This window comes from Vipera ursinii (genome assembly GCF_947247035.1).
Source record: "Vipera ursinii genome assembly, chromosome: 3".
NCBI lineage: Eukaryota > Metazoa > Chordata > Lepidosauria > Squamata > Viperidae > Vipera > Vipera ursinii.
Window position 1 is genome coordinate 165,687,344 of NC_139516.1, and position 14,048 is coordinate 165,701,391.

The 14,048-nt window shown below is 36.6% G+C and overlaps 1 protein-coding gene across 1 annotated transcript in view; it reads left to right on the top strand.

Moving 5' to 3' along the window:
• The window catches only part of GREB1L (GREB1 like retinoic acid receptor coactivator), a 164,788-nt gene that overhangs the window by 68,212 nt on the left and 82,528 nt on the right, over nucleotides 1-14,048 (top strand). The window contains exons 2-4 of the mRNA XM_083359371.1: nucleotides 1,079-1,181; nucleotides 8,523-8,682; nucleotides 8,819-9,016. Coding sequence (XP_083215497.1) covers nucleotides 8,526-8,682; nucleotides 8,819-9,016 — 355 coding nt within the window. The 5' untranslated portion in view covers nucleotides 1,079-1,181; nucleotides 8,523-8,525. The remainder of the gene's footprint in view (nucleotides 1-1,078; nucleotides 1,182-8,522; nucleotides 8,683-8,818; nucleotides 9,017-14,048) is intronic.

The following is a 14,048-nucleotide window of genomic DNA, read 5'->3' on the forward strand; positions in this document are numbered from 1 at the left end:
CCAAATCAGAACATGTTATGTGAAAGAACGGTAGAATTATATGATCATTTAGCATTTGCAAATAAAAACAGTCACATTTACTGAACCACATGACAACCTATTATATGTAGCCTTATTAAAACTTGGTTCTCCTCTACTCCTGCAACCCCTCCTGTGTTCGATAAACTTCGCTATTGCTGAGACTGACAAAACATTGTTTCCTCCTGTGGTTAGACCACTTATACAAGATTTTTTTAAAGTACCCTCAGATTACAATGTAATTTATTTTTCCATTCTCTTCTGACTAACTAACCCATATGCCTGGGATTTGGACGAACAACTTTTTAATTCAGCTGTTTTAGAATTGCAACAATACTGTAGAATGTAAAATTAGATTTCCGAAACAGTTTCACTCACTTGTAGTCGGTGTTTGATTTCTTATATATGATGGGGCATTATTTTCCAAGAATGTACAGAAAAAAAAACCTTAAAATTATATAATGACAGTTATTTGCAACTTATTGAAAATTATAATTAGATATTATATAATATGTATTCCTAAAATAATACTGTCCTCTTGATTTTATATTATCCAGTGTATGTTGATGGATAATTAATGTTTCTTAATTAATCCCTTAAATATTTCAAATTTAAAATATTCATACATTTCAACTTTTCCCCTCCACATATTACTAAGGTAAGTTGGTATCATAGAATATTAGTTTTATCAGTACTCAAAGCAATAACAAATAGTTATGAATACTAATAATGCAGCCCCTTTGGTGTAGTGGCTGGCTGCTGGCCTAGAATACAAGAGACTGTAAGTTCTAGTCCCATTTTGGGCATGAAAGCCCTTTGAGTCCCATCTCTCTCTGCCAATTTATCTCTCAGGTTTGTTGTTGTGGGGAAAATAGGAGGAGGAAGGAGTATTATGCATGTTTACCACCTTGAGTAATAAAGGCAAAATAAAACACAAATACTGCCTTTTTTGCATAGTCTTTAAATATTTGCTGCTATATCAGGATTTAAATCTGTCATCTACAATTTTAAACTATTTTATTATTTCACAGGTATTTAAAATTATTTTATTATTTCACAGGTATTTAAAATTTTCAACAGCCTGAATCAAGTAGCAACAGAATAACTCTGAACAATCATCCATCATGAATGTATTTAATGAAGGTTGAAAGACATAAAAGAAGGTAGTATTGTTTCCATATTTGTAATGCATTTATCATTGGTAACATTTTCAATAGCAGCAAGAGTACAAAAGTATTTTGTGCCAATTTGATATAATTATGCCGTTTGTATGAAGCTGTTATAATTAAAGGATGAATTTCAGGGACATCTACAGGGCTCCAAAATTAAATAAAAATAAATTTATGTTTTAAAATACTTTTCAATTGCTAAAATGTGGAATCATCAAATCTTGCAAGATTTTGGCAAAGCATATTGACAATGCTATGTTAATGAACAAAATGTAAAGATCCATATGTTCACAGAGGAAACACTTGTAATACCCTTACTGATTGCCCGTTATTGCTGGAATATATCGTGTACCACTGTCTTAAAATACACAGATCTTGAAAATTATGTTAATGTGTGTTTCTATGGAATCATGTAACATTAAGGTCAACTTCATTTTATTCACCCATATTTAGCATATTACTGCAATAAGTCACAGATTTAGAAATTAAGAATCAAAACCAATTTAACAGCGAATCTGAGTGAATAGTGTTTTAGTCTGTTGAAGTGTACTTTCAACAACATAGGATACAATATTGATCCTTGGAGAGAGACATCCATGACTTTGAATCTTATGGGATGGTTTATATGATGTGAAACGAAACGGAGTATTGAGAAACCATAATAGATGAGATGAAGTGATGTCTTTTGAGGTTTCCTCCAACTCAACTAAATTGAAACAGGTTTTATTTAAATAAAACACTCGATGCGTATGAGATATTTTTGAATTTTTCTGTAAAATATATTCTATAGATGTCGAAGGGGAAATGTAGAATGTGTTATTATTTCCACAAGAGAGGTCAAATAAATTATGATATATTCTTGCTGCAGATTAGTTGAAGTGGCTTGACTTATTTTATTTGTAACATTGGACTCCTATTGTTCCTTGTTGTTCTTAAAAAAAACACACGTATTTCCCAGAGGCTGAAGATCTATTTCTGTTTTATGACCTGCTGTATCCTTAAGGCCAGGAGGCCCCATTGAGCATTCAGACCCAGTAAAATAAGAGGGTCATTGCCATCATCCAGGTCCTAATTGTTGCTTTCTGGTTGCCAGATAGACACCAAGGCAGCTGTGAGAACATCTGGGGCCTAGTAGGGGGAGGGTGCTCGTGGCATTTTGTTTCACCAGGTGCTCAGTGGAAGCGGCCGTCCTCTTTTTGATATGGGAGTTAAGTTCTGTGGCCCCTGAAGTGAAGTTGCAACAATTGCAGAGGTCATAAGACAGCTGAGTGGGGGTCAGACACAGTGGGGTGTATTTTGTTACTTAGTAAAAGAAGGGATATCCTAAAACCTTTAAAGGGTTTTCTTGAAATCTCTGTTGTGAGAAGGTTTTATGAGTCTGATGCAAAAAGTGCTGATTTAGGTAAAGAATGCTGCTTTTGTCTAAAGGACAACCCTTTCCAAATGTTTGCAGCTTTGGTAGTACATTCAGCGAAAGGCAAGGAAACCAAAATTGCTTTTCAGACTTAGGCTTTTAAATAGTTTTTCATTCGCTCTCATAATATTTGAATTCCCTTCGCTTCAGATTAAGCATTTTAAGTCATTTGTTCCTAGGAAAAAAATAAAGCGGAATTCACTTAATTTGGGGGGGGGGTCTTAGATGAAATGAGAATGAAAAATCGAAAGCATTTCAGCTTAAGTGAGAAATTTTTAAGTAGATGCTGAAAGGAAGGACCTCAGTTTATTAAAGATAACAATTTAGAATGAAAGTCTGCAGCCCCCAGGTCTTCAGTCCCCAATTGTTTTATTTAAACTGGAACTTGGAATCAAATATAGAGGGACATGTGTTCAGAATAAAAATACAAGGGAAGAATAAATCTTTGGCATATTGGAATATGCCAACCAATATAACAATGGCTATTTTTGTCTGAGGCAAATTATTCACTTTTTTAATGCTGTTTGCCTATTCAGATAAATGAAGAATGCATATATTGTAAGGTTCCAACATTTTCTTTATTTTCTTTAAATAATAAGGTTCCAAATGATATGTGGGCTCTTTCTGCAAATACATCATTGGCATAATCAGGCAGTGAAAGGGGAGAGAAAAGGCATTCCTTTTTATGTGTGACAATGGACATGGAAGTGGCACATATGCATAAATATAGTTAATAAATAGGACCCTAATTTTCACTGGTAACTGAATTGGAAAATAGTAGCACTTGGGAAAGAAGAGAATTATATAATTTTAAAATGGAATTTCCAATACTCTGTTGAGAGTATTAAGAAATCTTTTGTTTTTGTTGGATTGTTAAAATCTCTTTGTGAACCATAGATATCAAAAGTTGCTAACATATTTTTAATGTCTATGGAGATTCTCAGTCATTCTGTTGCCTCTTGAAAAAGCACCTTTGGGATAACATGTTTTTAATGTTTTGCCCTATCTTTGGTTTCAAATATAGGGGAGAGTTAGTTGTCCATTGCTGCATTTTGTTTTCTTCCATATTCTTTCCATTATTGTAATTAGATTGTTGGAAAGAATTGGGGAAATTATCCAAGCATGAGAAAGGCATTATTTCCTTTCTGCTGATGTGGAATATACTGGAGTTGGACAGTGAAAGATAGCATCTCTATTGCCATGGCACTGAAACATCATCACCTGCTCTCTTCTTTATCAACTTGTTTTTAAGCTAGAAAAACTGTTCTTTGTTAGAACCATGAAGGCAGTGTAAGTTCATTGGTAATGACCATGGAACTTTTCCAGGGCCTCAGATTTTACTGAGACACCTGCAGGAGTCCTTGAGAAGTGCAGCACATAAAACTGACTGCAGACGTCGATAATAGAAAGGTGTTTTATTTATTTATTTATTTATTTATTTATTTATTTATTTATTTATTTATTTATTTATTTATTATATTTTTATACCGCCCTTCTCCCGAAGGACTCAGGGCGGTGTACAGGGCAATAAATATAAAAACAGGATACAAAAGTTTTTAAATGGACTGTGTTTAAATGATCAGTATTTGCTAAATTAAAAAGAGCTGTAATATATAAATTGAGAATCCCAATGGATTGGCATGGGAAAAGGGCGCTTGTGGGCAGGCTCCTCTGTCCCTCCCTCCCTTCTTTTTGTTCCCAGCAGGCAGGTGTAACTGGTTGCTGCTGAGTTGGGCAGAGAGTGAGGGATTGTGAGATTCACTGGGAAACTGCCACAGATCATTAAAAATGAAAATTGTGTGACCACAACAGCAGCCATCAGCACTGAAACAGCTACAGCTTTCCCAAACTTTATTCCCTTGGGGGTCATGGGTCCCCAGATTTTGAAAACATTCTGTAAATTAAAGTACCGTGGTTCAAAAACTGTTTCCCTGTGATGTCTAGGTAATGGTTATGATAACAAGAATTTTAGTATTGTACAGGGAGTGCAGAATTATTAGGCAAGTTGTATTTTTGAGGATTAATTTTATTATTGAACAACAACCATGTTCTCAATGAACCCAAAAAACTCATTAATATCAAAGCTGAATATTTTTGGAAGTAGTTTTTAGTTTGTTTTTAGTTATAGCTATTTTAGGGGGATATCTGTGTGTGCAGGTGACTATTACTGTGCATAATTATTAGGCAACTTAACAAAAAACAAATATATACCCATTTCAATTATTTATTTTTACCAGTGAAACCAATATAACATCTCAACATTCACAAATATACATTTCTGACATTCAAAAACATAACAAAAACAAATCAGTGACCAATATAGCCACCTTTCTTTGCAAGGACACTCAAAAGCCAGCCATCCATGGATTCTGTCAGTGTTTTGATCTGTTCACCATCAACATTGCGTGCAGCAGCAACCACAGCCTCCCAGACACTGTTCAGAGAGGTGTACTGTTTTCCCTCCTTGTAAATCTCACATTTGATGATGGACCACAGGTTCTCAATGGGGTTCAGATCAGGTGAACAAGGAGGCCATGTCATTAGATTTCCTGCTTTTATACCCTTTCTTGCCAGCCACGCTGTGGAGTACTTGGACGCGTGTGATGGAGCATTGTCCTGCATGAAAATCATGTTTATCTTGAAGGATGCAGACTTCTTCCTGTACCACTGCGTGAAGAAGGTGTCTTCCAGAAACTGGCAGTAGGACTGGGAGTTGAGCTTGACTCCATCCTCAACCCGAAAAGGCCCCACAAGCTCATCTTTGATGATACCAGCCCAAACCAGTACTCCACCTCCACCTTGCTGGCGTCTGAGTCGGACTGGAGCTCTCTGCCCTTTACCAATCCAGCCACGGGCCCATCCATCTGGCCCATCAAGACTCACTCTCATTTCATCAGTCCATAAAACCTTAGAAAAATCAGTCTTGAGATATTTCTTGGCCCAGTCTTGACGTTTCAGCTTGTGTGTCTTGTTCAGTGGTGGTCGTCTTTCAGCCTTTCTTACCTTGGCCATGTCTCTGAGTATTGCACACCTTGTGCTTTTGGGCACTCCAGTGATGTTGCAGCTCTGAAATATGGCCAAACTGGTGGCAAGTGGCATCTTGGCAGCTGCACGCTTGACTTTTCTCAGTTCATGGGCAGTTATTTTGCGCCTTGGTTTCTCCACACGCTTCTTGCGACCCTGTTGACTATTTTGAATGAAACGCTTGATTGTTCGATGATCACGCTTCAGAAGCTTTGCAATTTTAAGAGTGCTGCATCCCTCTGCAAGATATCTCACTATTTTTGACTTTTCTGAGCCTGTCAAGTCCTTCTTTTGACCCATTTTGCCAAAGGAAAGGAAGTTGCCTAATAATTATGCACACCTGATACAGGGTGTTGATGTCATTAGACCACACCCCTTCTCATTACAGAGATGCACATCACCTAATATGCTTAATTGGTAGTAGGCTTTCGAGCCTATACAGCTTGGAGTAAGACAACATGCATAAAGAGGATGATGTGGTCAAAATACTCATTTGCCTAATAATTCTGCACTCCCTGTAGTAGTGTATATAGATTGCATTTACACAAATAATGATTTGTTACGGAAGATAGGATTACTATAAAATTGTGAATATTTAGAAGATGGATATCATGGATATCACTGGTAGCGGTTTTAAGTAATTTGAAAGGATTATAGAATCTGGGAAGATGGGGAAGAAATGGAAAAGAAAATATAAAGCAGATATATCTAAGAAATTTGTTGATTTTTCAAAGGGCTTACTATCTTGGTAATTTTAAGAAAGGATAATAGTTTTATAAAGCTACTGCAAATTCAGAAACACTGAATTATATAATATGTAGCTACTGTGTTACTGAAGGCATGGGTTAACATTACAGATATGCTGATATTGTAATTTAATACCTTTAATCCTATTAACTCAATTAGGGTTGCTATGGTAGTAAGCTAGAGGAATACTAAGAAAGTTTTCTTCAGGCTTACAGTTACAGTATGTTGCTGTAATTCTCATGCCATTTCAATTGCAACGTCAAATGCAATAAATTATATTTAAAGCCATAAGCTTATTTATGTTCCAAAAATTATCTGGACTTAGCTTTTCTTTCTAAGACCCACATTAATTGTGCGACGAGGTGTGTGGTAGATCGTATCATCTTCAACTCAACTATTTAGAAATGCATAGCAAAGTCTGTCCTTAACTGAACTTAAAACATTTTAATGGAAATGTGCCTTCCATTAAATAGGCAAGCATCTGCTGAAGTTGAATCCTGAGCATTTTCTGAGCTTTTCTTCAGGACTCTCTTTTTCATGACATAGTGGTTATAACTTTTTCTTGATAGGCATAGCTTTCCTTTTCAATACTGTTTTTCTTTTATTAAGGTATTTGTTTTCAGTCCACCACTGCATTTTTAAAATCATTTTTCCGGTCATCTGAAGGATTTAACTTTCAACTCCCAAATAGCCATTGGGCTAATCTTAATTCAGTGAGAAAGTTCTGCCACGGACTTTGGGGAAAAACTGTAAAAATGTAGGAAACAAATGTTTATTTTAAGGCTTTTTGTTGTTCTTGCATATATGTGCATTTTAATGTTCTAACTTCATGTGCATAAATTTAATTGAGCTCTGTATGTGTGTATTTTGTACATCTCTCTCTCTCTCTTTGTGTGTGTGTGTGTGTGTGTGTGTGTGTGTGTCTGTCTGTCTGTCTGTATGTATGTACGTATGTATAAAAGGATTGCCTGTCTAATGGAAGTCCACAGCAAACTGAGAGGATGGACAGCTAAGAAGTATGAAAAATAAATAAATAAACCAACCAACCAACCAAAGTTGCAGCCTAGAGTATATGCTGTGCAAGCTGCTGCCAATTCATCTTCTGAAGGGTTATCAAGCTCAGGACAGGAACATTTTAAGGGTGCACTATTCTTTTTATATCTGATTCTAGAAAGCAGAAATACTAGTTTATTGGGTTTTTCAGTTTATTTTTTTGTATTGCAAGGAAACTTATTTCATGATAAAATCTATTGTTGAGTTTAATATTTTTTTAACCAGTAATAATCAAATTATTAAAGTATTAGAGTTAGAACTATAGAACAACAACAAAATATGATAAACAAGAAGCCTTCCTATTGTAAAGCAATCCAATAGCAATTTTAGAACAGGAAATACTCCAAGTATTTTTAAAACTGATGATTTAAGACAGTTCTCTGTCTCTTAAAATCAATGTATTTCACTATCAATTAATTCAGATGTATTTAACTGGTTTGTCTGAGAATTATGTTTAATTTGTTTGATTTATTTCCATACCATATTCCATAACCCTACAATATACATGTTAACTAGCAATCCCTTGGATTCATGACAACTGGGAATTCATGATAGTCCTTCGTGACAACTAGGAAATTAAACTTGAAACAATAAATTATGGTTTCCCAAGTGGATCTCTGTATGACCTCTATTTCATTGACATTTTGCTGTTGGTTCAGTTGGGAGAAGAAGTCCATCCATCCAAAACAAAATTGCTATTACATTTCTGTGAAATAGAGTAGAAAGTAAATACTCCTAAACAGATAATGTTCTTAACTATTTATTCTTGAAGATCTCTACGTACTGACTTTTATCTGAACATTCTTTGTGCTGCATCTGAAATCTGTTATGGTTCATTTTAATTTACACTGATGCTCAAGAGAGATATTAAGTTAAAGAAAAGGTGATAGAAAAGAGCTCTGTCAGTGAAAAGCAGACTGGCAAAATCAAGAAGAAACACTCCTTCCTCAAGATGAGTTTTTAAATAGTTTCTTTACCATTGCTAATACTTTATCCTTGCAATGTGCACTGTTGCAAAATAGTTCTGCTTTCCATAATAAAAGAATGAAATGCATTCGTTGTTCGTTCGTTCATTCATTCATTCATTCATTTAACAGATCATGGGGAATTCTTATGCAGGGCAACTGAAATCTGCCCGTTTTGAAGAAGCTCTTCATAACTCCATAGAGGCCTCCCTCAGATGTAATAGTGTGGTTCCTCGGCCCATCTTCTCCCAACTCTATCTTGATCCTGAGCAGCCTCCTAGTTTGCCGGAAGGTAACCAAGCAAGTATGGCATATTCTAATTGTTCTTATGCTACATACAATGTTTATATTTTTTAAAGAATTTTTTCAGAAGTATATTTTTCTATAGGTATATGTGGTTGACTTTTTTTAAAAATCATGCATTCCAGATGTGAAACCAAAAGTGGAAGAGCTAGACAAAGAATTGATGCATCGTTATACCCAGAATGGAAGTTTGGATTTTTCCACCAGCCAGACTATTAACGAAACAGAAGAAGATGACGAGGAGGAAGACATGTCTGATTCCAACAGTCCGCCAATCCCATATGCACAAAAACCTGCCCCAGAAGGATCTTGCACTACTGATGGTTGGTTTAAATCTTCCCTATCTAACATCTCACGTAGAGTCAGAGGTGTCTGTGGAAGGGCAGTTATCAAATGATGAAGACAGTTTGACTCCTTTTTTATATGTTGTACATTGTTATGTCACAGGCATAGAGGAAAAGGACAGCAATTGCTTTATGATGGTTCTGTTACTTTCACTAAGGGTACATTTGTAATATGAACGTATAACCTTTTTTTGTTTGTAACAAAATCTAAAAAAGTTATAAAACTTCTTAAAGACATCATAATGTCTGTGACTAATTTGAAGCTAGTTCTATTTGATTCAATAGAATTTCTCCAAGTAAGCAGATATAGGATATCAGCTTTCCCTAATAAGTCTGATTTTAAAAATCTTGAGGTTTTATAGTCCTTTTCTACATGTTAAAATATCTAGGGCTCCCTTTATGAAATATTTTATTCAGTTAAAATTGGACTTACTTGCATGCAAATTAAATGCAAGATTAAAATCTGAATCTGTTTGTAATGTTATTTGGGCAATAAACAATATTGGAAATAGCTCAAATTGTTGTATTCTTCAAGGGCATTTTAGAAAGTGGTCCAGGAGGAATAATTTATTTAAATCCTATATCATAAAGATTAATAAAAAATAGTTAACACGTTTAAGATCCAAAATATTTTTCATTATCCTTTATGAAAATTACTTTTTCTTCTAAGTTATCTTCTAAATATCTTGTAATTATCTTCTAAAAATACAGAATAAGTCAGGCAGTATTTTTCTTAACCCAAAAATGAAACATGGGCTATGTATTTCTGGAATAGTACTATTCTGGGTAACTTTATAATTAAAGTAAGAAATTTAGATTATATTTTAGATGTAACTTGGCTTGTTTTTCGGTGGCACCAGACATAAAAATATTTTAACAACTTGTATGAAGAAAATGTTTTGTTCATTAAATAAAGGAATCTTCCTTCCCACTTCTTAAATCTGAAAATTTCCACATAAAGTGCAGTTCAGGTTGCAGAGAGTTCTAAGGTGAAAATACACCTGAAGAGAGATTTCTTTACAGAATTGAGATTCTTGAGAATTACTTTGGAGGTTGTTTCAGGCAACAAATATATGCTTCTCTTCAGACTGGTTTCATTTTAAACTTCATTCACTTCTGTGACCTTTGTGTCTTCCTGCCCTTATTTCTCTTGCCAAAAGATTGACAAATTATTTGCACTGATTAAGATTGCAGTATGAAACATTCTTACCTAGAAACAGATTTCACTGAATTTACAGAGACCATAATAGACATATATTAAATGGTACATATTTTGTTGTTGTTAGCTGCGAAGTCGTGTCTGACTGATCGCGACCCTATGGACAACGTTCCTCCAGGCCTTCCTGTCCTCTACCATCTTCTGGAGTCCATTTAAGCTCATGCCTACTGCTTCAGTGACTCCATCCAGCCACCTCATTCTCTGTCGTCCCCTTCTTCTATTGCCCTCAATCTTTCCCAGCATTAGGCTCTTCTCCAGTGAATCTTTCCTTCTCATTAGGTGGCCAAAGTATTTGAGTTTTAGCTTCAGGATTTGGCCTTCTAAAGAGCAGTCAGGGTTGATCTCCTCTAGGACTGACCGGTTTGATCGCCTTGCAGTCCAAGGGACTCGCAGGAGTCTTCTCCAGCACCATAGTTCAAAGGCCTCAATTCTTTGGTGCTCAGCCTTTTTTATGGTCCAACTTTCACTGCCATACATTGCAACTGGGAAGACCATAGCCTTGACTATACGCGCTTTTGTTGACAGGGTGATGTCTCTGCTTTTTAGTGTGCTGTCTAGATTTGCCATGGCTTTCCTCCCGAGGAGCAAGCGTCTTTTAATTTCTTGGCTACAGTCCCCATCTGCGGTGATCTTGGAGCCCAGGAAAATAAAATCTGTCACTATCTCCATTTCTTCCCCACTTATTTGCCAGGAATTGAGAGGGCCAGATGCCACGATCTTGGTTTTCTTAATGTTAAGTTTCAACCCAGGTTTTGCACTCTCCTTCTTCACCCGCAACAAGAGGCTCTTTAGTTCTTCTTCACTTTCTACCATTAGAGTGGTATCATCTGCATATTTAATTGTTATTAACTTTTGTATTGTAATATTGTTTTAATTGCCTTGTGAACTGCCCTGGGTCCTATGGGAGAAGGGCGGTATATAAGTTCAATACATAATAATAATAATAATAATAATAATAATAATAATAATAATAATAATAATAATAATAATATCATCTTAGGTTGTTGATATTTCTTCCTGCAATCTTAACTCCAACTTTTGATTCCTCTAACCCTGCCTTTCTCATGATGTGCTCTGCATATAAGTTAAATAGGCAGGGTGACAGTATACAGCCTTGCCGGACTCCTTTCCCAATTTTGAACCATTCAGTGGTTCCGTGTCCAGTTCTCACTGTTGCTTCTTGGCCCACATATAGGTTTCTCAAGAGACAAATAAGATGGTCTGGTATGCCCGTCTCTTTAAGAACTTGCCACAGTTTGTTATGATCCACACAATCAAAGGCTTTAGCATAGTCAATGAAGCAGAAGTAGATGTTTTTCTGGAACTCCCTAGCTTTCTCCATGATCCAATCAATATTGGCAATTTGATCTCTAGTTCCTCTGCCTCTTCGAAATCCTGCCTGTACTTCTGGTAGTTCTTGGTCCACATACTGCTGGAATCTAGCTTGTAAGATTTTAAGCATAACTTTACTAGCATGAGAAATGAGTGCAATGGTGCGGTAGTTTGAGCATTCTTTGGCACTGCCTTTCTTTGGAATTGGAATGTAAACTGATCTTTTCCAATCCTGTGGCCACTGTTGAGTTTTCCAAATTTGCTGGCAAATTGAGTGTAGCACTTTTACTGCATCGTCTTTTAAGATTTTGAATAGCTCAGCTGGAATACTGTCACCTCCACTAGCTTTGTTGTTGCTCAGCTTTTCTAAGGCCCACTTCACATTCTAGGATGTCTGGCTTGAGGTCAGTGACCACCTCATTGTGATTATCAGGGACGTTAAGCTCATTCTTGTATAGTTCTTTTGTGTAATTTTGCCACCTCTTCTTAATCTCTTCTGCCTTTGTTAGGTCCCTGCCATTTTGGTCCCTTATCATGCCCATTTTTGCATGAAACGTTCCCTTCATCTCTCCAATTTTCTTGAAAAGATCTCTGGTCCTCCCTATTCTATTGTTTTCTTCTATTTCTTTGCACTGTTCATTTAAGAAGGCATTCTTATCTCTTCTAGCTATTCTCTGGAATTCTGCATTCAATTGGGCGTATCTTTCTTTTTCTCCCTTGCCTTTCGCTTCCCTCCTTTCCTCAGCTATTTGCAAAGCTTCCTCAGACAGCCATTTTGCTTTCTTGCATTTTTTTTTCCTTTGGGATGGTTTTGGTTGCTACCTGTTGTACAGTGTTGCGAACCTCTGTCCATAGTTCTTCAGGCACTCTGTCTATCAAATCTAATTCCTTAAATCTATTTTCACCTCTACTGTATATTCAAGAGGGATATGATTTAATTCATACCTGAGTGGCCTAGTGCTATTTCCTACTTTCTACAGTTTAAGCCTAAACTTTGCAATGAGAAGCTCATGGTCTGAGCCAGAGTCAGCTCCTGGTCTTGTTTTTACTGACTGTATAGAGCTTCTCCATCTTTGGCTGCAGAGCATATAGTCAATCTGATTTCTGTGTTGACCGTCTGGTGATGTCCATGTGTAGAGCCGTTTCTTGGGTTGTTGGAAAAAGAGTGTTTGCTATGAACATCGTATTCTCTTGACAAAATTCTATCAGCCTGTGCTCTGCTTCATTTTGTACTCCAAGGCCAAACTTGCCTGTTATTCCGGTTATCTTTTGGCTTCCTACTTTAGCATTCCAATCCCCCATGATGATAAAGACATCATTTTTTGGTGTTAGTTCTATAAGGTGCTGTAGGGCTTCATAGAACCGGTCAATTTCATCCTCTTCAGCACCGGTGGTTGGGGCATAGACTTGGACTACTGTGATATTGAATGGTTTGCCTTGGATTTGAACTGAGATCATTCTGTCATTTTGAGGATTGTATCCCAGTATTGCTTTTCCTACTCTTTTATTGACTATGAAGGATACTCCATTTCTTCTGAGGGATTCTTGCCTGCAGTAGTATACCTGATGGTCATCTGAATTAAATTCACCCATTCCTGTCCATTTTAGTTCGCTGATACCTAAGATGTCGATGTTCAGTCTTGTCATCTCTTGTTTGACCACGTCCAGCTTTCCTTGATTCATGGATCTTACATTCCAGGTTCCTATAGAGAAAAAATCTTTACAGCATCGGACTTTCCTTTCACCACCAGACACATCCACAGCTGAGCGTCCTTTCAGCTTTGGCCCAGTTGCTTCATTCTTTCTGGCGCTACTAGTACTAGCCCTCTGCTCTTCCCCAGTAGCATATTGGACGCCTTCTGACCTGAGGGGCTCATCTTCCAGCGTCATATCATTTTGCCTTTTGGTAGTGTCCATAGGGTTTTCATGGCAAAGATACTGGAGTGGGTTGCCATTTCCTTCTCCAGTGGATCACGTTTTGTCAGAACTCTCTGCTATGACCTTTCCGTCTTGGGTGGCCCTGCACGGCATAGCTCATAGCTTCATTGAATTATGCAAGCCCATTCACCACGACAAGGCAGTAATCTATGAAGGGGATGGTACATATAAATCATAGCAATTACATTGTTGGGATCAAGGATGTATGAAAAAAGTAAGTTATTGCTGTGGCAATTGTGAAAGCATGTTAAAACAAATGATGCACTAAATGTGTTTAGCAAAAACTGTTTAATAAGTTTAATATTAATCCTCTCTTGGATTAATCCTCTCAGCAAGCACTATGCCTTACATTTCCATGCACCCAGCTCATCTGCTCTTCCTTAAACATCCTCTATTTTCTTTGGTGATATTGTAGCTTGTAGGCATAAAAATCCAATATGGCAAGTCCGAAATATACAATTGATTTTCTGGAAAAGACTGCAATACCGGATCAAATGATTTTTTACCTGAACCCCCTCCCCC